We start from the raw sequence: 25658 nt of genomic DNA, 5'->3' as shown, positions 1-25658 counted from the left end.
GGAATGCAAGGTCCCTAGGACACAATCTTTCTTTTATTCACATTTGTATCTCCAGCATTTGGCACAGTATCTAATACCATAAAGCAAATATTTTATGAATTATTTAAAGGAGAACACAAGCCTAAAGTAAAGCGATGGTAACAGGAAAGAACCAACCTGAGAAATATTTAAGGGTTAAAACAATTCATTGACTGTGATGGTTAATTTTATGTGTCAACTCGGCTAGGCCATGATAACCATTTTTTGGTCAAACACTAGTTGTTGCTGTGAATATACTTATTGTATGTGATTAACATTTAAATCATTAAGCTCTGAGTAAAGCAGATTATCCTCCAAAATTTGGATGGGTCTTATCCAATCAGGTGAAGGCCTTAAAAAACCCACACTGAGGAAAAAGGAATTCTGCCTCCAGACTGCCTTTGGCCTCCGCAGCAGCAGCTCTTGCCCGAGTCTCCAGCCTGCTGGCCTGCTCTGCAGATTTCAGAATTGCCAGCTTCTACAATCTGTGAATCAGTGCCTTAACATCTTTCTCTCTCTCTCCTTTTCTCTCTCCTCCTCTCCACACACACACATATGCTATTAGTTCTGTTTCTCTGGATAACCCCAACTAATACAGTGACTGATTGTATGTGGGGGGGGAAGGGGATGATGGCAGAAGTAGAGAATGATCCTTTTGGAGACTGAATGAGTGGTGGTGACACCAGTCTATGGGTGCTGAAATAAAAAACCTGAGAGCTATCCTTGCTTTCTCTCACCCCCTAAATTCAGTCACCAAGTTCGGTGATTTACTTTCACTATTAATCTTGAATCCATTTACCCCCATATCTCTTGCTACCACCTTCATCCAAGCTTTCTCTAGGCCTTTCTATGATGACCTCCCAATTGGTTTTCCTTCTCACCCACTTGCCCCTCCACAATCCATTCACTACACACCAGGCAGTTTGCTTATTTAAAAATGTAAATCAGATTGTGACACCCCTTTCACCCAGTTGAAAACCATTCAGTGGCTTGTTATTTTTAAATTCCAACTCCTTACCATAGCATACAAGGTCCTGTATTGTTAGACTCCTACCTCCCATCAATCCCCTATGTTATTCTCTGTCATTAACTTCATTGCTACTAGACATGTAAGGCTACTAAGCCCTTTCCTATTTTTGGACTTTGTACTTGCTATTCTTTCTGCCTACAATGTTCTTTCCACACTTCTTTGCATGGGTGGTTTTTCTTTCAAATCAAAGTTCAAATGTTACCTTTGCACAAAGCTCTTCCCTGATCTCCCTCCTGCAAGAAGCCTCCCTCAGGAGGCTTGACTCTTATCTCATCACTGTTTTTGTCATAACATTTATCACAATCTCTAATGACCCTGTTTACATATTTAATGTCTCTTTGGAGTACAGGGACTTTATGGTTTTTTTTTTTTAAAGATTTTTTTTAAAAGATTTTATTTATTTGAGAGAGAGAGAGAGAATGAGAGATAGAAAGCACGAGAGGGAAAGAGGGCCAGAGGGAGAAGCAGACTCCCCACTGAGCAAGGAGCCCGATGCGGGACTCGATCCCGGGACTCCAGGACCATGACCCGAGCCCAAGGCAGTCGCTCAACCAGCTGAGCCACCCAGGCGCCCCGGGACTTTGTGTTCTTTACTACTGTATTCCCAGTGCCTGGCATATAGTATGTGGTCAGTAAATGTCTGAAAATGACTGAATGGTGCCTCATCATAATAAGGAATAAAGATAAATTAACTTTTGGCCACAGATCTTGACATTCTTGTGGGACATCCAAATGGAAATGTCTAGTATGTATTTGGAACCACAGAGGTCTGGGTTATAGATAGATAACTAGGAGTCATCTGATTACGGTGGTGGATGGAATCATGAAGGACATCAACATTTTAAGGAGCAACCAGAGAAAAAAGATATAGAAAGGATAGTGGGTTTAAAAAAAAAAAAAAGGAGCCTTCCAGTTCTCAGTTTTTTGTTGTTTTTTTTTTGTAAAAAAAAATTAATTTTAAAACACTGTGGATTATGATATATTTGAAAATTCATTTTTGGAAGTCAGGAGACCTGGGTTTTAGTCATTCAAATATCAAGATTATATTGAACTGAACATTGGACACTTCCGTTGAGGACTGGAGAAAGCTCACAATGATTCCTTCTTTTCTGGAAATTGTCATAGTACACAAGAGTAGGTAGGCTCCCAAAAGCTGTGTTTGCTTTCTTAGCTGATTTAGGAAGGACATAGCTGGTTTGGGAAGGTCAAAAGCAAATTAACTGAAGCCAACGAAGCTTTAGCTTCAGGGTCGCTAGTTGCATGGACCCCATCCACTCTTCAAAGAAAGCCCTCCAAATTGTATATGCTTCAAACTCTATAAAATCTGGAACTGCCTCTAGGTGGGATGTAAGTAACTCAGTGGAACTATCAATTCTCTTTGTAGCTAGTCTCCAAAGCTGTCCCTTCAATGAGTAGTACTCAAGCCCTTATGCAGTCTCTTCCCCTTGAGCCTGGGCTAGCCCAGTGATTCATTTTTAACCAGTAGAATAGGGCAGATGTGACATGGAATAGGCCATAACAAGCCTTATAGCTTCCACTTGCATCTTTTGGAATGCTCACTCTGGTTGAAGCCAGCAGCCATGTAAGAAGTCTTACTACTCTAAGACCACCGTGCTGTTTCAAGCTAACTATATGGAGAGGCTGTTTAGGGAAAGAGCCAGACATTGGAGTGAAGAAGCCATCTTGGACATCCAGCCTAGTCGAGGCTTCAGATGATTCCATCCCAAATGTTTGAATGCAACTGCAGAAGACCTAAAGCAAGAGTTGCTCAACTCTTGCTCAACTCAGCAAGAGCCCCATCAACCTACAGATGAGTGAGGGAGAAGTTATCTTAAGCCTCTTAACTTTTGAGGTGAATTGTATGCAGTGATAACAGAAAGATTCTCTTTCCCAGGACTTTAGAATTTGGTGACTGATGACAGCACCCTGAAGGGAAGACCACAAACTCCTGATGAAGTGATGATTTTCCAGGCCACCTTACTTCCTTCTGCCTACCTTTGAGGTCCAGTTGTCCAGCTCTTCTTTAAATGTCATGAGGTACCCCAGCATCTTTCCAGTACATTTCATTCTTGGTCTCAGCAAAAATTTTAACAAATTTAGTAGTAGTAGTAGTAGTAGTAGTAGTAGTAGTAGTAGTAGTAGTAGTAAATTACAGATAATGAATCTTTATAGAGCCTAAGCTCTGCTATAAAGTCAGTGTTTGGCACATTAGGCACTTAGTAACTGTTGAATGACTGCATGAATAAATTTCTGTGCAGAACTGTTTTTTTTTTAAGATTTTATTTATTCATTGTATTAACTTGCCTGAAGATGTTCTAAGACAATGTATCTTAAAATGAACAAAAAAAATGTTAACAGAAAGAAGGTGAAACATAGGGAAGGTAAGACCAAAAAACAAGATTTTGAGTCTCTAGAGAAAAGGATAAGCTGAGGGACGCCTGGGTGGCTCGGTCGTTTAAGTGCCTGCCTTTGGCTCAGGTCATGATCCCAGGGTCCTGGGATCGAGCCCCATATCAGGCTCCCTGCTCAGCAGGAAGCCTGCTTCTCTTCCTCTGCTGCTCCCCCTGCTTGTGCTCCCTCTCTCAAATAAAATCTTAAAAAAAAAAAGGTAAGCTGACCTACAGACTTTTGACAGATACCTAGTAGAGATGAGAGGTGTCCTGTTGAATTGATATTAGCCACTATGATTCATTTTCAGTAGCCTTTCTTGCTCCACCTGTAGCAAGCAGCCATCTGATTGTAATTTAGTTTCATAGGGAGAAAACTTGATGCCAGTGAATGAAGAAAATTGAATCTGGCTTAAAAACTAGTGTGTTGTGAGTTTAATTGGTGTGAAGCAATTCTCCTGAATCTCATCAGCTCTGGGTTGAACTGAATAAATCAATTTTCTGGACTTAGAAGTCCAAACTTTGAAGTGTGAGCTCATTCATTGATTTATTCAACAAATAATTATTGAGTGCTTACCCTGTACCAAGTACTGTTCTAGGTTCTGGGGATATTAACTTGAAGGTATTAATCTACGTGCAATTGAAAATGGGTTTTGGGGGTTGGAGATGCCATGGAAAAATACATGGGCTATAGGTATGCAGCACTGATAATTTTTTTTTTTAAGATTTTATTTATCTATTTGACAGAGAGACACATTCGAGAGAGGGAACACAAGCAGGGGGAGTGGGAGAGGGAGAAGCAGGCTTCCCAGTGAGCAGGGAGCCCGATGCGGGGCTTGATTTCAGGACCCTGGGATCATGACCTGAGCCAAAGGCAGACGCTTAACGACTGAGCCACCCAGGCGCCCCAGCACTGATAAATTTTTTAAGCAGAAATTGAGAATTTATTCACAGTGTTGTGCATGCTGCTTTTTGAAATGAGGAAGCAGGGAAATAATTGTCTAGAATTATGTGGTAGAAGATTCATTCAGTCCTTAAAATGAATCTGTGATTCACATGTTAGTCTCTAGGGGAGTTCTATAATCACACATAACAGTATTATTTTAGATGACCAGAGTTAATTGATCAATGTTGGTTTAACAAATTAATATTAAAACCTCTGCCTGCAAGAACTTCATCATTAAAACCGTAAGGGTAGTAAATGACAGCAGAAATGAAGCAGAGCTGCCAATGGCTTCTTTTTAAATGAAGTCCCTTAAGTACCAGACTCAAAATCTCAGAGATTAAATGAATTAAGGCTGAAGAGGTTTTGATTGCAAATAGGACCAAGTTAAGACATTTATAAAGTACCAAAATCACTGAGTCATTACATATGTAAAAAGATTGGATTTATATTTGATATAGAAACAACTAGGGGCGCCTGGGTGGCTCAGTTGTTAAGTGTCTGCCTTTGGCTCAGGTCATGATCCCAGGGTCCTGGGATCCAGCCCTGCATTGGGCTCCCTGCTCCGAGGGGAGTCTGCTTCTTCCTCTCCCACTCCCCTTGCTTGTGTTCCCTCTCTCGCTGTGTCTCTGTCAAATAAATAAATAAAATCTAAAAAAAAAAAAAACTGGGGGCACCTGGGTGGCTCAGTTGGTGTCCAACTCTTGATCTCAGCTAAGGTGATCTCAGGGTGGTGAGTTCAGGCCTCACATTGGGCTCCACCCTAGGCATGGAGTCTGCATTACAGCAAAACAAAAAACCTAATTGAAAGACTTTTTCCTTTTAGCTCTCCCCAGCCCTCCCAAAAAAGCCTACCCAAGAATTTTATGACATGAAATGACAGCATCTCTGTTCAAATCCTATACATTTTCCCTTATTTACTTTTATACGGTACCACAATCCTAGAGTACCTTCTTATTCCTGTCAGTAAACTGGACAAGACATACTCTTCCTAGGACTTTACCAATCTCCTGGCCTCACATTGTCCATTACGAGGGTAGCACCCAGTGCATTAACCATTTATTGTCTTAGAGGAAGAGAATACGTTGTGTGAATTAGGTCAACTTCTACATAACCCTCAACTAGTTTCCCACTCACCCACTCTATTCCCTATGTCAGCCAAAGTGATCTTTTCAAGACAAATCTGATCATATACTCCATTGCTTGATTTTACGTCCCCTCCTCCCACAGCCAAGCCTGGCTTTACATTTTCAGTAAATGTTCTACAGATCTCAACGTAATGCTTTTTCAGCCAACCCAAGCCTGGCTCCACACTAGATTGTGTAACTGGCATTCTCAAAGCCATTCTTCTCCTTTGTGACCCTTTTCCCAACATTATTGTCAGTCTTCCCTACTAGACTGTAAGCTTGAGGGCAGTGTCAGGTTTGCTTTTTTTTGCCATTCGTAGAGCCTAGAATAGTGGCTAACACACAGTAAGGCAGTGTTTTACTGTCATTAGGAAGGCTACTTATACTTTCAACAAATATTGCCATATATAGAATGTAACATTAAAGCTCATTATGTGGTAGCTACTAAAACTCTTACCTAGTTCATTTGGTTCAGCCACTAAGATGAAATCATTTATGTCAACCCGCTACCCCAACTACTTACCAGATCTCTCAAGCCATTCAGTACTGTTTTCTCATCACCCACTTTTTCCTTAACACTCAGCATATTTTCATCAAATATATTTTCATAGGTGACCTCTCCATTATTACTTCCTGTCTTCATTTGAATGTACCCTACTGCCCATGTTTTCCTTTAAAACAAAAAAGGAATTCCATGATTTTCCACTGCCCTTTCCTGTCTCTTCTAGCTTCAGACCTCTCCCCAGACACTGTGCATATGTATCGCCTACATATCCTCAAGAGAACTAGCCGCTTTAACATTTCCATTGTGGTAGTTATTTGTATATTGCCTTACAGTTTGTCTTGACATGTTCCATCTTTGTAATTCTGAAAGGTAAATCTTGGTGCACCCTTTGCACAGAGAATAAATCAAGGCTCAGAAAACTTTGTCTAGTAATGAATACTTACGGATTTGGATTCAGATTGACTCTGAACGACCCTTTTATTAACCAAACTCCCAAGTCAACTATTCACCTGAAGTCATTTCTAAAGCCTACAGTAGGGGTACTGCAGGGCCTCTCAAATGTGTATGTACACTAAACTCCATGGGAGCTTAGGGAAAATAGTCATCAAATACCCCATCACAGCCAGGGGCTGAGGAAAACAAAGAGATGCTGTCCAAAGGATAGACATCCAGTTGTATGAGGATCTGATGTTTTGGGGACCTAGTTTACAGCAGTGACTGTAGTTAACAGTGTGGTAAATGTGTACTTGAAAGTTGCTATCAGAGTAGACTTTAAATGTTCTCAACTCACCCTAACAAAAATGATAATTAGGTGAAGGATGTGTCAACTAACCTTATTGTGGTAAACATTTCACAATATATGTATCAAGTCATCACATGTATACCTTAAACTTACACAGTATCAGTTTTACTCAATAAAGATGGGAAAAAAAGTCTCACCACAGAGATTGGGTTGGAACCAGAGTGCTATTTTGTAGTTATGCTGGTTCGTTATTTTGCCCATTGTATCAAGTATAAATTCCCCCATTTTAGGCTCACCATAATCTGGTTCTTGGTCATCATATCTCCTTTTCAAAATCCACCCCTTTATTCAGATTTTATTCTACTTCCTCAAACAGTAGTTCCAGAAATTGTGATTCCTTCTGTCTGTAACCTACGGTGTACCTTACCCGTATGTCCTGAAGATACATATCATAGAGGAAAGTAATGTGAAAAAAATCCTGTAACAAAAAAAGCACTATACAAATATAAGCTGTTAGATATTGATTCTAATGGCTGATAAAATATCGTCAAAGAAAAGTGCTTCCATAAAAGTTTTATTTATCCCCACAACAACCCTGTGAGGTAGGGTGATCAGGGCATTTGAAGATGAGAAAACTAAGTCTACATTACTTGTTCACGGCTATACTGCATAGTAAATATGTAGAAATTAAACTGAGATTTTTAAATATCCATGACTTTTATATTGATTCACATGGAAAAAGGCAGAGAGAATATTAACTCCCCCCTACCTTAATGCCAAAAGGACACTGCCTTGAAAAATCCCATTTCAAAAGATGAAAGTAGTATTTCATTGCTTATTTCTACAAAGATTTATAAAATAAAAAAATAGTGAAATATTTTACAGTTAATATATATAATGGTCTCATTCAGGGATGTCCTTCAGCTGTATATATATGATCAACTATTCCAAGTGCTAGAAATGCAAACTCTTAAAAAGTATGAGACAAGAATGATAATGAGCAGTAGCCTGAATCTTCTTTATTATTCCTCCATGTATCTTGAGTAAGTTCTGCAAAATCTGGTCCCAGCTTGAAAAAAAAAAAACAACAAAAAACTACCACAGAGATGTCTGGTAAACTTTTATTTAGTTGCCTACTCTCAAACCACTGTCACATTATTTAAAACAGTGATTTCCCAAAGCTGGCTATTAGAATCACTTGGAGAGCTTTTTAAAAAACACAGAACTCTCAGGCCCCACTCTAGATCCATTGAGACAATTCTGTAGGGGCTAGGCCTCAGGAATCTGTATTTCATAAGCTCTTCAGAGTAATTCTAATGCTGAGGTTTGGGAACTGCTGATGTATTTTAAAATACTAATATCAAAACCAAAAAGTAACTAAATATAAACTTGCTGCTCTCTTATCCCCTTTTAAAAATTTCTCAAAACACATTATATCCCCAGAACTCTTGCCTCTGGGCAAGTACTTTCAATTCAAGATACAGAGAAACATTTTATAAAAATGTATCCTAGTGAGTGAGACTTGGATTCCAATAATAATTTAAGTGGCATTTAAATATACTGAGTTTTGTGGTTCTTAATCTGAAATTTTAAGATGTGTTTTATACAGGTTCCTAGCAGGTTTTCACCTTGGGAAGATATGAAAAGTAATGACATAATCAAGCATATTAGCACTGAAAAAATACTGTACTCAAATATAGCTCATGAGAGGAATAAGAAAGTGAATGAATGACAACCTAAGGCCTTTTGGCCCATACATTTTTGTTCCCAGTCCACTCTTCCCCTATAAGGGGAAATAAAATAAACATTCTTTCCTAGTTGCTTGGCATAGTAATTCAGTGGGTAACTATTAACTAAGTTAATTTAGATACATAAGATTAAAAGAGATAACAAATAAATACCTAGGAAGACAAAGAGAAGTCAGTTCAGAAAACTTTAACTAGCTACGGATGTGGTATATAACACCATCATGTTAGTACAATTAAATGAAGGCTTCAGTGTCCTTTACATTTCAGCTTTATGTGTTTGACACAAGATGTGGAAGAGATCTGGTCCTTATGAAGTATTCTGTGCTCGCTGTAAAGATGTGTAGGAATAATGAAATGCTTTCTTCACTGATGAGATGAAGTCTCTCTGTTTTTCAGGCAAGTTGACTGAACAAAACAATGAAAACGAACTTCTTTAGAAGGTTGAATGAAAGTAGTATCTAGCTGAAAAAGTCATTGGCCAAAGATAACTTTTTTTTTAAACCATTCTATGTTTAACACTAAAAACAAAAAACAAAAACAAAACAATAACAACAACCAAACAAACCAGAAAAACCAGAGAAATATAAAAAAACAATGTACACATCCATTTCACTGACAGGTACAAGAAAATAGCCATTTATAGAAGTTACAATGCTTTCAACACCCCCCCCCAATTTTGGGAAACAAGATAAAGCCATCGGGTAAATAAATACACATACTAGCTAATATAAAACAATTATGGTTTCAAATCGTTATCAACTCTTTTAAGACTCAAAGAGAAATATGGTGATATAAATCTGATTAGGGCTACATTTTTACATAGAATTAAAAAACACAACTGATTTAAACATCCTAACAATACAAATATTTAAAAGAATGTCTTAAAAGCCAGACATTTATCACTGGAAATATCACAATTATAATATGTACTTCAGATATGTAATGTGTAAATAGGTCACTTTTGCTGTGTCTTATCAGGTATCCATCTCTCCTGCATTTCCTACAGTCAGTTTTTAAAGAGTTCATGTTTCCTGCCTGAATTGAAGCGGCTGGGCACATCTCAATTCACAAAATAGGCACCTCCACTTAACTAAATGGAAGTGTTTAAGATAACATTTACCAAGAGCTAAAGAAAAGAAGGGGTAATGAGAAGGTAAAACATATTAAAGTGGAAGGAAACTGAGTAACTGTCTCTTCACAAATTATTTTAAATTTTGTATTAACAACAAATTTAAAATGACTCAAATCGAGTAATGAAGAAAAATAAATTGGTCTCAAGAAATTTTCTCAGGCCATATAAAATTTCTCTTTATTCCTTTACAGAATCTTGTTATGCTAGATTCCTTTGTCAGTTGACTTAAAGAACTCTCCTAGCATGGGACTGAGAACAGCTTTACCATTAATAAAAGAGGATTAAAAGTTGGTGTTTATTTTAAAGTGCCCATAGGCACAACAGTACAGGTGCTTACAATTCCCTTTCAGTTACGGGAAAGCCCTTTGAGACTGTGTTTACTTAATCAGAAAAGCTTTCAGCAATTATAATGCATGCTGAAAGCTTAGATCTTGTATAGGTTTTGGGTTTTACTGTTTGAGCATAAAAGGGGAGCAAAGAGAAATGTAACTGGGTTCACAATTTTGAACAAGAGCATATGTAAAGGTAACGTATGTACATTTTATTTCAAGAAAGACAGAAGACAAACAGCATAAAGATGCCCAGATGCCCTAAAGATAAATACATTTCAAAGATTCTCATTAAAATGAATCTGGAGTATTTTTTCCTGCAAGCAAAATACCTTTCTTTAAATTAAAACAAAAACAACCAAAACAAACAAACAAATAAAAAAAAAACCAGTATTCTGAATTGCAAATGTTTTGCTTTTTTTTTTTTTTGCAGAAAATCTGCCATGATTATTTTTTTAATGAATAAGGATTTTCCACAAAACAGGCTTGCTCTACATGCTAGATTTTTTAAACAGTTCAGTGACACAATATGCTAACTACATACACAACAGATAATATAGTAAGAAAACACTCAACCTGATGAAAAGTTAAAATCTTCATTAATACACTGAAAATTGACATAACTCATGCCTTTAAAATCAAAAATACAAAAATTAAATGTTTTCCTAAAAAGATTTCCTTATTTTAAGGATTCATTTGAAAATGAAGCTGCATGTAATTTGTACAATAAGTTGTACAAGTAAACAGGTAATATACATAAAAAATTAAGTGACATACTCCTCAATTATCAGTTGTCCACCTTTAATTTCCAATACTGTACTTTCTTAACAAGCATACAAAATATCAAACTTCTCTTTAGAAAAAGTGCCGTTCTTTGACATCCTTTACACAAAAACAGTCTGAGCCTGTGGCATGTTAATGCAGTTGAGAGGCAAAGCATACTAACTTTTACAAATTCTACCTTCCATAAAAAGCCTCCCGAAAAGGAGATTACACACCACTATAAAAATATCAACCTCTTGTGGTAGCTGCATTAGAGAACCAAGGCTTGAAGACTATTTTCATATAGCATAGAAAACCACTATGAGAGCATATTAACTGCATTGGTGGCTTGGGAGTTTACTGTGCCACAGGATTATGCATAGCTACTGTAAGGTACCAAGACTGTTACACAGAGTTTTAAATTGATTGTAACCAAGAGCATAACAGAGGTACTACCAGCCCATGCAAAATAACTAAAAATACTGAGTCACTGTGCTGAATACTTCATTCCTGGAGAAAACCAAAGGCAGCAGTAACCACATCAAGCCCAACAGGTGACCAAACTCATTCTCCTCAAAGATTGGTGAGCACAGTGAAGTCTGAGGTATACCTTTATCCATTAAATCTGTGTGCCATTGCAAGATATTACCATTTGGGAACACATGCCATCACAATGGTTTAAATCTTTTGAATATTAGTCATTCATATATTCTTATCTACCCAGTCCTTTGATTTTTTTTAAAAGATTTCACCTACAGTAGAATATTACAGAAACAAAATATAAATGCATGTCTTTCTAAATGAAACTTACATGGACTAAAAGTAGAGAATATTTTTAAACAAATATACAATATGCAGGCAGACAAAGCAGGAAAACGGCCATTCAAATGTATAATAAAAAACTAAAAATTGACTATTTCCAGAAAACTATGAAGCGCCTCAACTAAAAGGAATGCATAATGAAAATCTAATCTAATACAGGTCAAAAATGTAAAAAGGTTATAAACCTTAACAGGAAAAATAAAACAACTTTTACTGGCCATTCCTGTTGAAATGAGAATCTTAAAGTAACAGAAAAGTGGCTACAAACCCACTTAGAGCACCAAACAGAGAGAAAATAAAAGTCCATTTTCATCTCTGTTATTATCATAAAATCCTGTGTGACTACAGGTCAAACTGCTGGTGGCAGAAACAGAATTCTTTATAAACTGCAGATGTCCTGTACATAAAAAAATTTCACTGGAGTTGCACTAGTTCTAAAGACTCTTCTGTTTTAGCCTACCTACTGTGTGTATTCAATCTGAGATAAAGTCTCTTTCTGTAACCCTTGATTATTATTGGGCACCAAAGATAAGAAAAGCAAGACGGGGTACAAAAATGCAAAATTTCAACAGTAATGGCAATGTTTTTGTCTTAGTCCAAAAGGGTCCTGCATTCTCTCCCCCTTCAGTGATTTGACAAGTCTTTGTACTTAATCTGGGGGCAGCAAATCATGCAAGCGAAATCTGTCTCTGATGTGAGGTCGAACATCTTCATTCTGTGTGGAGAAAAAGACATTTTAAAAGCCATGTAATTTCAAAAATATGACCCTCATAACATTGTGAACATTTTTCCTTTGCAGAGAAAATATACTATTTATTTTACAACTTATATTATTTTGTTTGCCAAACATAAAGATACTATAGAAGCAGTTAACTAAGAATTAAATTTAGATTTTAAAAAAGAACTGTCAAGTTTTAATTCTGTAAAGAATGATTATGCACTAAGAGGCAAAACCAAAAGACAGGTAAAAGTGTTAAGCCACTGAACTCTACTTTATATATTAGGAAAAAATAACCCCGGAATAAAGTTTTAGTAGCATAAGCATGAATTCTAGACCTCAACAATGAAAGCAAAGTGAAATCAATTTAATACTACTAGTTAGTGACTTGCAAGAAGAAGCGCAATGAAATAAAAACACCCAGTCTACAAATTTTTAAATACTGATAAGCATGATTTTAATATAATTTACAAGGTTAGGAAATGCTTGTAATCCTTTCCAACTTTTGCCCTAATTTGACACCAAGTTGACTTAAAATGTCAGTACACATAAAGCAATTAAAAAGGTTTATTTCAATAGAGTTGAGGCAACAAAAGCAAAATAGAGAAAGAAAATTAAGATACTTACCAGTTCTACAAGCTTCTCCAGAAATGGAATCAATTTTAGGAGTTCATTGTCATTTTTATCCATAAACCAGCTTTCTATAGGGATTCCATTAGATAGCTAAAACGATAAATAGTTAAATCCTCTTAATTTACATTTTGACTAGTTTGTAAAACCTTGAAAGAGAAATAACAGATACTTAAGAAATACTGATCTATGTTAAGTTCCTCTGAAAAGGAATGCCGTCAAAGTTACTGCTTGTCATATTTAACAACTCCACAGTGCAAGAGACAGATGTTAAAGAATACATCAAAGCCTAATTTGTTTTTCTGCATAATGTCTCCCTAGTGTATATGAAACTAAACAAGAAAGATCCATTGAAACAAGTTTTGCATTAACATAACAAAATATTACTTGACTGATTCAAGAAATGGCTACTATTAGTCAATGCAAGGTATCGTGAATGAAGGGGTACTGCCAATGTAAAGAGAACACTACCAGAAAGCCTATACTTTTACACTCGGACCGTGTCACATTTCATTGTTTTATTCCCAACAAACAGCAGGATAACCTGAAACAGCGTTAATGTAACAAACAGATTCAGTGATATTTCACTGAAGAGGAGTCTAGAAGCAAGAATGCAAACCATATTTGTTTTATAGTAAATAATCTCTAGGTTGTCTTTAACATTTATGCAGAATACTGTGTTTAAGATAGAGGACAAGTGAAATGATTTTATCCAGGAACCAATATGAAATTCTTAAAAACACATTTCAAAATGTGAGCAATGACCTAAATTAAACATATTTCAATATCATATGCAGTTTTCCCCTTTTCTCCTTTTTCATCTTTTTACTTTTTTACTTGTTCTACCTACATCCAACCCAATTCCCACCATCCCTATTCTGCACAGATTTATTGTGAAGGAAATCTCAGAACTATCACATGAAAATATTCATAATGTAAAACAGATCTTGCAAGGATGCCTCATTTCTAGTCCAACTTATATTTCTTTTAAAGGCTCCCCCTTTTTTTTTAAGACTTTATTAGAGAGAGAGACAGCACAAGCATGGGCAGCAGCAGGCTGAGGGAGAGGGAGAAGCAGGCTCCCTTGCAGAGCAGGGAGCTGGACGCAGGGCCCGATCCCAGGACCCTGAGCCTAAGGCAGGTGCTTAGCCAACTGAGCCACCTAGGCACCCCCAAGTTATATTTCAAAGAAATACTGACACAGGGTATAAATATATTGACAAATTAGTCTAAGAAGTTATTTCAGAATGTCAAAGCAAACATACCAGAACATGGTTAAGCTATTTATAATTCTCAAACATGTTTACAATTACTTAACAACTGCTAAGAATACCATTAACTGATGTATATTTTATAGTTCCTTCTTATTTAGACTTACTACCCAGATTTTTATCTGTGTTGTAATTCATTTAAAAGAAAATTTTCCACAAGGAATATAGCAATTTGGCATTTCTAATTCTAAAAGATAACACTAAACCGGGAAATTTCATCAGTGAAAATTCTGTTCTCCCATCATACTCTGTTTGGCAGCATTTGTTCTCATTATATATATTTTTCCCCAATCTGCATTTGTTTAGCAACCCTCCCTTCCTACCTGATATGCAAAGGCTTGTGGTGAGTTGTCAATTATTATAGTCTTTGAAAGGTCTCTTCCAAGGATATTTAAGTCCTTTATATAGTTTCCTTGTACACAAACACAATGTTCACGGAAAAGCCGATGCCTAAACATAAAAATAAAAACAAATTAACTAAAAAAAAAATCTCTAAAAATTACAACATTTCTGAAACATACCATAGGCTTTACAATTTAAGCCTTATTATTTTCTCTCACAAAGGAAATTCAATTATAAATGTGAGCCTAAGCTTTGGGCTACAGTTTTACTTTTAAAAATGTTAGCAATTACTGAAACCTTACAACCAAATATTACCATGCCTTTAAGAACTTCGGCTTATCCCAAAATGTTATTATTAAATTATAAAGAGGGATTAAAAACTCTGTAAATTGTTTTTGTAATTTATTTACCCAGGAAAGCTCAGTTCAGATGCAGCATCTGGTTGTCAGCGAGGTCCTGCTTTTTAACCAATTTTCCAGATGGTTGACTGAGGCACAAGGAGGTCAAGTGACTTGCCCAAGGTCACACAGTAAGTCAGTGGTTAGCCCCGCATTGGAACCCAGGATCCTCCTGGCTCCCAGTCCTTTGCTCTAACCAGAAGACCACACAGCCTCCCTATCCCTGTACATGCCAGAATAGAAAATATAAGAAGGAATGTTTCTGTGTTGGCATTTTTAAAAATGTTTTTAGTTTCCCTTATAGTTTTTGAGAAAAGGTGTGGAGGCCAAAACATTCCATCATTTCAACTTTTCCCAAACACCCATCTTTCTTTTATTTTAGTGTGAGTGTATATATGATCATTTGAAAAAACAAGGATTGAATGAAATGAATTCTGATTTAAGTATTACAAATGTAAACTAATGTTTCACCAATGATACTCAACTAAAAAATGCTGTTATCATTTAAAACTATTAAAGGCTTTATAATAATACTTATATACTGTCATAATTATATCATCTCATTTAGCACTCAAAATGTTAGTCTCCGAATACTAATAATTAATACAGATCACCTTGAAATGCTCCATTCGCATATATTAATAATTTGGTAGTTTGGCTTCCTTGTGTCTTAATCCCACTAAACAATTTTTCAACAGCTAGGGCCTATTCATACCTATATTTTTAATTATGGAATTTCAAGAAAGGGGCATTTTCTACCAACAAAATCTGCCATAGCTCTAAAAACAACAAAAAAACTCAACCTTAAAAACACCAGTGCCAGTGGTGATGACAGAGTTTTCCAACCAGACAAAATGTAGTAAAAATAGTTCTCTTCCTCCCGTTTTATAAAGAATACTTTTCATTAAATGGTATCTACCTCTGTATGGCTTAAAGACCATCTTACTTTGAAAAGGTTAAGACCAGACAAAAGAATTTAAGTCCTGGTTGGGCCTATAAAAGATTCCATTTTTATTTATATAAACATTTACATTACATATGAGGAAACTAGAGAGGCAGGTGCAGCACATAATGCAAGTTACTAATGTTTCTTCCCTAATAGCAGCAAACACACCCAAGACAGGAGACATATAAGTATGTATGTGGATACTAATGATTACTTCAATTAAATTACACTAAAACCCCTCCAGTTATTCAGGAGTCTGAGGGTCAGTAGCAGGTATTTGCAGTTTTAGAAAGAAACTACTTCTGCCAGTCATCAGATTTGTATTTGGACTCGTGAGATTCACAGATCATAGGAATTTCGGAGTATACCTTGTCTTCAACATAATTCCCTTAAGCACTCTAATGAATTCAGTATACTGTTTAAAAAGTTCTTCCTTTTTAAATGACTCAAATACAACTACATAAAACAAATTTAAACTCCCAAATATGTAGATTTTATAAAACTAGTTTAAAAGAGGGGTGTTAATCTGTAACATCATAATTCCATGACTATGACTTGCCCCCCAGTAAAATGAAAGCTCTAAGAGGGAAAGGCTTGTATTGCTCACCACTGTTCCATGGAACATTGGAGGTGCTGAATAGAAATCTTCAGAATGAATGAAGTCATCAAAGCAAAATCATTTGTGTACTTTTGTTAAAGTTAGGTAAAATGAGCATGTATTATACTTTCATGAATAGAAAACACCATTTTCATTTTTGTATCTGATGCTTGCTTATATGGAAGATAAAATGGAAAGTGACAACAAGGACAAATTTTGATCCTTTAGATTAAAAAAAAAAAAAATCACAGTTCTATTTTACAAGAAAGAAAATCTCCTAAGTGTGGACGTGAGAAAAAAGTCTTTTAGCATAGTTGCAACCACTCAATAACAAAGGTCCTATTAACAGTAGAAATTAGGATTTTCCACTACAAAAATATGGAAGAAAGTATTCAGGAAAATTAATTCCCAGCTATTAAAGCTTTTATGAGCCTTTTCTGGCATCTCTCACAGCTCTTGGTCAAAAACATCAAAGACTAACTCCGACATCTTAAAGGATGCAGCAAGACTGCTAGCAGTCTTAATATCTCACTTCAGTTGACAGAAATAATGGAACTAATTTTCAAACTGTTTTAAAATTACCCAAGGCACTCCCACCTAACCAGGAACACACTGCATCTGCTGGCTCAGGACACACACAAGGCACTGAGTCCAGATCAGGATAACTTGAGTGACTAAACCAACTGCAATTTCCAATTAGAGTCATGTAATGTTGCCTTTCCATGGAGGACAAATTTGCTCTTGAAAAAAGCAAAAGAGTTTAATTTATCCTTTCTGTTAAAATTAACCTTTATTTCTCTATGCCATTAAAAAGGTGATATAACATGCATTATCTCAGAGAAAGTATCATGCACACAGTGAAAAATTCCACATACCCCCAATCTCCCCCCAGTCCCAAAAGAAGTGAGGATACAGATGGAACCGTGAGTGAATATATACATTTGACTTTTGTATCCTTTAAAGAACGTCTGTCTGGAGTTATATCATTAGGAACTCTTAAAGAGTTTGGGGGCTTAAAAAAATTCATTTCACCATTCAACACAACCAATCTCTATATATGCAGCCAACTGAAAATGGCCATCAAAATTAAATAGAATCATAGTAATTTCATAGATCAGTGTGACAGACATTTCCACTATTTCTTAATTAAATTTACCTGACCAGTTGCTTTTTAGGGTCTAGTATGTTCAGTAACTTGTCTGCATACACCTTCTTAGAAGCAGTAAAAAGAATGATCTACAAATTCAGGGGAAAAGAAGTAATCATTATACATGATCTAAATATGGGTACTATATTGAATAAAATAAAAATACTTATGTAATTAGCTTAAGCATGTTTACCTCATACATCTGAGACATTCGTTCCAGGAATTCCCTGAAGAATGGTCTTAATCTCACGTAAACCTGAAGAAATAACAAAGACAGCCTTCAGTAAATAGACATATAGAAGTAGAAACAACTTATTTATAAGAGATGTTGTGTTCTAACTTTGAATATAATTGAAGTTCATATCTTAAAGTAATAGGAAAAGTACACTAAGTACCACTCAACCAAATATATTTCATAAACCCAAAATCACAACAATCTTTTGGCAGGGTAATAATAATCATTGGTGATGTCACTTTTTAATATTTAAATGGCAGCATACAATATAATAGAACTTTGTGGAATATAAATTTAGTAAACATTTAAATTAAAAACGGAAGGTTTCCCTTTGAGATTTTGATCCACCAATCAGCTCCATCTTCCAGCCAGGTAGCATCCATCCAATTATTAGGCAGGCTGTGTGTCCACCTCTAGCTGACCTGTCTCAATGACCTTCCTCTATACTCAGAATTTCTTCTCAACAATCACCTGCTAATAATACCTTTATTTTAAATCTCTATTAAGATAAGTAATGTTCAAGAAAGAGATGTCTGGATTGGTGGGTTTAAATACTGGAATTTTTCAGAATTCAATCTTGTTCTACATTTACTGATTCAGACATGGCATCTAAATTAGCACTACTGGGCTACTCAAGATTGAAAATGTAACAGTCAAATACCAGATACCAAAACCTACTGGCAATATCAGGAAAAACTACAGTACCCAAAAAACTGCCTTATATACATTATTTTATTTCTTTGTGTCTATCTTCTTGCCTACATTTAATGTAGCTCTTGTAATACACTCTAGAATTCAAAAAGCACAGAATTATAAACCATGAGCAATCACTAAAATGGATTTACAAAAGATTTTAAATTATATTCATTTTGTGACAAAATTTTATAAAAAGAAAATTTTATACTTTATACTCAACAGTGATTATTAACTTCAAACACCATGAACAACAAATATTTATAGAAGACCTATGCACCAGATTTCACTGGATTCAGATTAAAAAAAACAAACAAACCACTAGTAACAACAAATTCAACATCTAGGCTTCATGAAAATTTAATTCTGTCATTAATACACAACCACACAAAAATGATAAAAATCTTGTTCTGGGAATGTTTTAGGGAAGAACAGGGAAATCATGCAAAGGATTCTAGGAAGTAGCGACCATTGTACTACCAATCTTTATAGTTTCCAGAGCCCTTTGGGCATAAGACAATGCCAAATATATAATAAATACTTGATTAAGAAAAAGAAAAAACCTGTTGAGTAAATGAAAGAGAATTACCCAAAGTTAAGCAATATAGACAAAACAGAGAAAGAGAAGCAAGCCTATATGACTACACAAGGACAACAACTGAGTTTCCTTAAAAACTAATCATTTGTAGAAGACAAATTTTGAGCAATTGTTACTATGCTAATAGTATCACTACCCCTACCTCCAGGCTAGGATGATAAAGTATACTTGTTTTGAATCCTATTAGTCGCATTTTATTTCAGTTTCTTGACTAATCAAAAACAAAGTGAAGCCATACCCCTAGACCAAATAAAAATAACCAAATCTTTGGTATCCAATCACTATCATTTACGATAAGGCACAACAATTTAACTATAGAGCTGCTCTTCTAATTAAATTTAACATTTTTCATCCTAAAAACATTTGGTGTACTTTGTGGCCAACCCAAGTAACTGACAGATTTCAGATATATTACTACTGCCTTAACTGGTAAGAACATTTTTATTAACTATGGGTCTTTTCAAAAATAGATTTGTGATGATTAAGAAAAAAAACATCAATTTAGTCAATACTTTTTCCCAATGACCTCATCTCAAGGCTGATGAACTATGAACCATCAAAGCCTTTTGTTTGTTCCTAAGGAAGTTTATTATTTACATGCATTTAATAACCAAAATACTTTATTTTTGCATTTATATAAATTATTTCATTTGTTCTCAATATCTGTTATCACTTGCTCCATACTCTAAAGTAAGCTAAGTAAGGTCCCTGTTATTTGGGATTTGTTTCCTCTGAACCCTAACATACTTCCATTTTAGAGGAAACTTCTATGTAAACAATATTATCCAAGCATAGGAAGGTGAACACCATACAAAGGTGACATTTCCAACTTCTTACACATGACTTCAGATTAAATCAAAACTATAACTTCATTATACATTCTACTACTGTGACCATTCTTAATATAAAAATACATCTTAAAATTTGACATTACTTTTAAAAATGTACTTGTTTACAGAGAATGAAAGGTGGCACTAAAGATGGGGGAATATATTGCTAGGCTGTTTCCTTACCATGAGAATAGAATTAATTGTTAGCTATAGAAATTCCTATCCTCAAAACAGATTCACCATTTGAACAGGAAGGTGTTTCTGTATTAAAATATATATACAGAAACTAAGGTGGTTGCGGGGGAAGAATATAGAAAGATACAAGGTAACAGTGAGCAGGGGTGGAAGTTCTGCTATGTGCTACAAAGGCAAAATCTCAGAGAGAAAAATAGAAATTGAGACACAAGGCAAGCAGGGTCTAAGTCATTTGGACAGATATATTAAAGCAGAAATCTATAGAAGTCAAACACTAAGTACTGTCTAGTAGGAAACAGAAAACAGTTGTAAGATATGTATAATAAAAAGAGACAACAATCATTTATTGTGTGGGGTCACAGAGATATAGAAATAAACAAATGCACAGAGGCATTCCAGAATGCTTCCAAATCTATTCCACAGATGCTCTTAACTACATTTATCTTCTCCTAACTTTCTCATCACAAAGATTCCTGTCCTGAACTGCCTATTTCCTATTTTCCATGTTCTTTCTCTACTTAGTATTTCACTAACCATCCTTCTTCAAACTTCTCTTTACAAAGTTTTAATCTTCCATCACTGAACAACATACCTTTTGAAAAAGCCAAAAGTTTAAAAATAATGCAGAATGCTATAAAGAAACAATTATATAAAAATACCATACCCAAAGATACGTCTTAAGTAGGACTGACTACTATGCAAAGATACGAATTTATGAATATGTTCAAAATACAAAACTTTAAAAATAAAATCTACTAGAATAATACCTGCAAAATAGTGATAATGGAACTAATCTTGTATATAATCTGTTGTGGACTGATTTTGCTAAAATTTAAATTTTACATAGAAAAGTAATGAATATATAATAACAAACTATTACATTAACAGTACATCAACATTCCTTCTTATAAACAATACCTGACAGCCTATACTTTCTTTGGTATTAAGACAATGAGAACAGCCTGTAATTGTGTAAATATATAGTCACCAGGCCATAAATGGTAAGCAAAACTAGATTTAATAAAAGTAAAATTGATTATATTTTGTGATAGTCTAAGTTCAAATTCATGACTAAGTATGCAATGTCAAGCTATATAAACTGAATAATTTCTATTAGTTTACCAAACCTTATCTAATTTCATAGATAACTTTAAGAGCATGACCAAAAAAAGAAGAAAGAGGAGGAGGAGGAGGAGAGGGAGAAGAAAACACCCAAAGCAGCCATCACTTTGTGGGCAAGTGAAGAAGAAAAAAATTCCTTACGTGTAAATCTTTTAAGGAAAAATAATGTCTTTTTTTAAAAAAAAGATTTATTTTAGAGAGAAAGCTCAAGCAGGGGAAGGGGCAGAGAGAGAGAGGGAGAGAATCTTGAGCAGACTGCGCTGAGTGCAGACCCTGATGCGGGGCTTGATCCCAGGACCATGAGATCATGACCTGAGCTGAAACCAAGACTCGGATGCTTAAGCGGATACTTAATGGACTGAGCCACCTAGGTGCCCCTAAGGAAAAATATTTCTAAATGGTTGTAAGCACAGATAATATAACCTTAACATATCCAAAAAGAAACATCTTATTAAAATTTTTTCCATGATATCCTTTGAATTTATTGCTATACTGATAAAGCTTTTTAAATTGTTTTAATTTTTAATTTTTTTGAAGTAATCTCTATGCCGAACATGGGACTCAAACTCATGACCCCAAGATCAAGAGTGGCATGCTCCACCACCTGAGCCAGCCAGGTGCCCCATACTGATACAGGTTCAAAACAAAACAAAAAACAGTCAGTTCAGTGGGACTCACCTACTTAAAGAGTATGACACCTTTAAATAAAAAGATGACTGGTAAATGCTACTTATTTAATTAGCAGTAAGACTTTAAAGCAGTAGAAAACCAACAAAGCTGGGGAATGTGAAGAATGAGATGCTACAAATAACTGAAAAATCTAACTATTCATAGATAACATAGGTGTATAAGTGACTGCCAGTTTGTTAACCCTTCTGTACACCTTGGTCTCCTCATTTATAAAATGGGTAAAATAACAGTACCTACCTCATAGGGTTGTTGTGAGGATTAAATAATACATATAAAGCACCTAGAAGAGTGCCTGGCACACTGAGACTGCCAACTATTATTACTATCCACCTTATTATTTAAAAGTACTCAGTCATAAGGAGAATAGTGGGAATGAGTATGATTCTATGGGGCAGAACTGGGTAACCTCAACTCAAAGAGAAAGCTGTACAGCAGCAGTCTATACTTTTAAATCATGAATTGCATCAGCTGATAGCTTAACTGTTTAACTTAGTTAACATTTTCTTAGCATCAGTACTAGAGCACAGAGATGGAACCTAAATCCTGTTTACAGAAGAGGGTTGCTCAGGTAGGCCCTGTGGAGACCTCAACTTCATAACCCACTGGGTGACATTATAGTCATCCCTTGCTTAACACAGTCCCAACAAGTAGATGGCTGCTGGGGATACTATCTGTAGACCAATCTGGAAACGAATAAGAAAAACAAAAACCCCAAACTAAAAGATTCTGCAAAACATTATACTAAATAGAAATAAATTTGAAAAGGGATTTTCCTATAGAGTCTACGTGGGATAAAGTGAAGCTTATGGTATTCATATAGATTAAGTTGGCAACAAAGCAAAATCTTCAGATAAAAATTGGCCATTACATATATTGTTTATTTAAATGTGTGCATATATATTTGTGTGTGTATATATATAAGCTATTGCTGTGTTTTTATTTACATAAAATTTAGTCATTTTAAAAGCAAAAAAAGGTCATTTTAGTAAAACAAAAAATGCTGCCTTTAAAAACAAATTCTAAACTGTCTATAAATATGCTTAGTAATCAACTGTTACCTCTCCTAAATTTGCAAAAAGTTTTTAGCTGTTGAACAAGAATTTTCCATGCATTTTTAAAATGAACTGCCTCTAATTTTAAGATACATTTAAAAGAATACGAAGAATTCCTCATGAAATACATTTTATCATCTTTGAGAAGTAGGTAACTATAGGTTTCAGCTCTTTTTTTAACCTTAGAAGTCAATAATGAATAGTTACAATGAAAAAATTAGTACCAATGACTATACTTACTAATAAGCATAGGAAGGTTTCTTTAAAATTATTTTTTAATATTAACCTACAATTATCAAAATATTGTACCCTACCAGCTAAAATATTACATTAATCCTCAAAACTAAGTGTCCACGACCCCAAATGTTTTATTTAAGGCACAATTATACATACTACTTTTGTACAACAAAAATTATGCTTTATGAAGGTCAAAACAAAAATGCCTCGTGGTTACTGTCAATTTAAGTCAGAGCCTGAGAGAAGGAAAAATTTGATTAGATATTTACTACAAAACTCTTCATTTACATGATTGTTTTTTCTTCATGAAGCAAAAATAATGCTGACTTTTCTAAGAAAGACTATAGAGAGGAGAAAGAAGCCACTGACCCTCTATTCCTCTTGTTCTGTAGTACAAAATATTTGTGATCCTTGTGAAAATTATCCTAGGCTATAAGGTTCCCAGAAAACAAACAAACTACAATAATGGGGAAGAGGTGGAGCTTTGCTAACATGATTTCCCACCCACCTCTCCCCCCAACTTTTCCCATAAAAGCAACCTCTACTAATAAAAACAAAGCACCCTTTAGCAAGTAGCTCCCTACGGAACCTATCTCTCCTTGAGTGCTTACCACAATCTGATTTCTGGACAGCTGACCCAAAGTTTGATGATTTTACTGATCTTCAGAAAGCCACTGACTGGCTAAAGTCTTATTGGTGAACAGAGTCAAAAATCAGATGCCCCTGCCATACTTTACAGAATGAGGAGTTGGACAGCACAGTTACGTTTGGCTGTACTGTGGTGAGACATATGAGGCATCTTCTTTTTGTCTTCAATTAGCCACGTTTGGGCTGAGTAGCTCTATTACATCTTCAAAAAACTGAGCTCCAGTTCTTGATGGAGATAGAGGAAGGTCATTGAGGAGGTGGTTCAGCTCAAGAGCTAAGTGAAAAATCTGTCTTTTGATTCAGTCCTGCTTGTGGATAGAAGTCATCTTCTGGATGGAAGAGGGAGTGAGATGACCTAGAGTCTTGAATTGGTGGATCTGCAGGAACAGAAACTAAATACAGTGGAGACCTCTTAACTGAGTAACACCACGAGATGGATTTCCTGATAATGTGTCAATATAAGCTAAATATAAAGATTAAATATGTGCACTGGAACTGATCATGCACTTGTTTTTTCAGATATCAAATGCATTTGCACCATTCTATGAACAAATACGTTTTCCCAATAACTAACTATAAAATAATATGGAAAAACAACCAATTTAAAGGGGAAAAAAAAAACCCATTCAAACAAAAATCCATTACTTTTGCCTTTGTGAGTGCCATACCCTCACTTTAAAAACTCAGTTCTTTCGAATGACTTTTTCTCTCCAACTACACAAACTACAGTCTATCCATATAGTGTCAGTAGTAACATGTATCAAATTTTAATTTGATTGTGTCTTTTAGGATTTCTTATCCCCCAGAGAAATGGAATTCAAATACACGCAATGTACTAAACTGAGGCTTGAATAATCGACCTGCTCAAAAATTGACACCTGCATTCAGTGAGTTGAGTCCTACTTATCAATCAAAAGGAGAGTATATACCATTAGTCAGGCAATCTTTAAATGTGAGTAGTGGTCACCTTAAATTTCCCTTAAACTTTCGTCTGAAAAAACTAAGAAAGCCCACAACCAGGTTATTACAGTGGATCTAGTTTTAAATTTCTCTATATGAGTTTTGATGAACATTTTATTACTTACTTCCACTTAGAATTTGAGTAAATTTACTGTATATACTCTCATAATTATTTCACCAAGGGTCAGCAAACTATGGTTTGTGGGTCAAATTACAAACTGTCACTTATTTTTGTAAATAAAGTTTTACTGGGACACAGCCACGCTTATTTGATTATGTACTTACTGTCTATGACTACTTTCATGCTACAATGGCAGAAAAAGTATTTGGAACAGAGACTGCAGAACCTAAAATAATAAAAACTGGCCCTTTTCAGGAAAATGTTTGCCAACCCCTAATATAGATGATTAAAACATATGTAAAACAATTTACACTTTAAATTGTTTTGAAAGAAACAAAAATAACAAGTAGAATGAAAATTAGATATAGGTCAACCATAACAAACTTACCACAAAAAGAAACTAAAACTAAAATAAGTCCCAAGAGGACACTTGGTGTTGATTCAGATGAAGAATCTGATCCTACCTTAATGTTACCAGTTTATTTTTAAGAGTATACACTATGCTATGTAAATGCTATGGAACTGACAGATTCAAGAGTATATAGATAAAATGCCATGGAACTGTTCAGTTAAAAATGGTTTATGTTGTGAATTTCACCTCAATAAATTATTTTTTAAGAGTATATACAGTATTTTACAGGTTTCTACCTTTAAGTGGGCCACATTATATTGCAGTGGTTAA

The 25658-nt window shown here is 35.2% G+C and overlaps 1 protein-coding gene and 1 long non-coding RNA gene across 6 annotated transcripts in view; one reads left to right on the top strand and one right to left on the bottom strand.

Annotated features, from left to right (window-relative positions):
* LOC141369991 (uncharacterized) overlaps positions 1-25658 on the top strand; it is a 71963-nt gene that overhangs the window by 1676 nt on the left and 44629 nt on the right. For both annotated transcript variants that reach the window (XR_012373610.1, XR_012373609.1), the window contains exon 2: positions 2943-3085. This is a non-coding gene — a long non-coding RNA (uncharacterized lncRNA). The remainder of the gene's footprint in view (positions 1-2942; positions 3086-25658) is intronic.
* CTDSPL2 (CTD small phosphatase like 2) overlaps positions 7311-25658 on the bottom strand; it is a 78715-nt gene continuing 60367 nt past the window's right edge. For all 4 annotated transcript variants that reach the window (XM_025883922.2, XM_073876931.1, XM_025883920.2 and 1 more), the window contains exons 9-13: positions 17789-17851; positions 17605-17684; positions 14488-14614; positions 12891-12986; positions 7311-12260 (exon numbers count right to left, since the gene is read on the bottom strand). In XM_025883922.2, the coding sequence (XP_025739707.1) occupies positions 12195-12260; positions 12891-12986; positions 14488-14614; positions 17605-17684; positions 17789-17851 (432 nt within the window). In that variant the 3' untranslated portion in view covers positions 7311-12194. The remainder of the gene's footprint in view (positions 12261-12890; positions 12987-14487; positions 14615-17604; positions 17685-17788; positions 17852-25658) is intronic.

The sequence above is a fragment of the Callorhinus ursinus genome, unplaced genomic scaffold (assembly GCF_003265705.2).
Source record: "Callorhinus ursinus isolate GAN/ISIS: 27379988/994484 unplaced genomic scaffold, GSC_fseal_2.0 scaffold25, whole genome shotgun sequence".
Classification (NCBI taxonomy): domain Eukaryota; kingdom Metazoa; phylum Chordata; class Mammalia; order Carnivora; family Otariidae; genus Callorhinus; species Callorhinus ursinus.
Note: the sequence above shows the minus strand (reverse complement) of the source record. Positions and strands in the feature narration are given on the sequence as shown.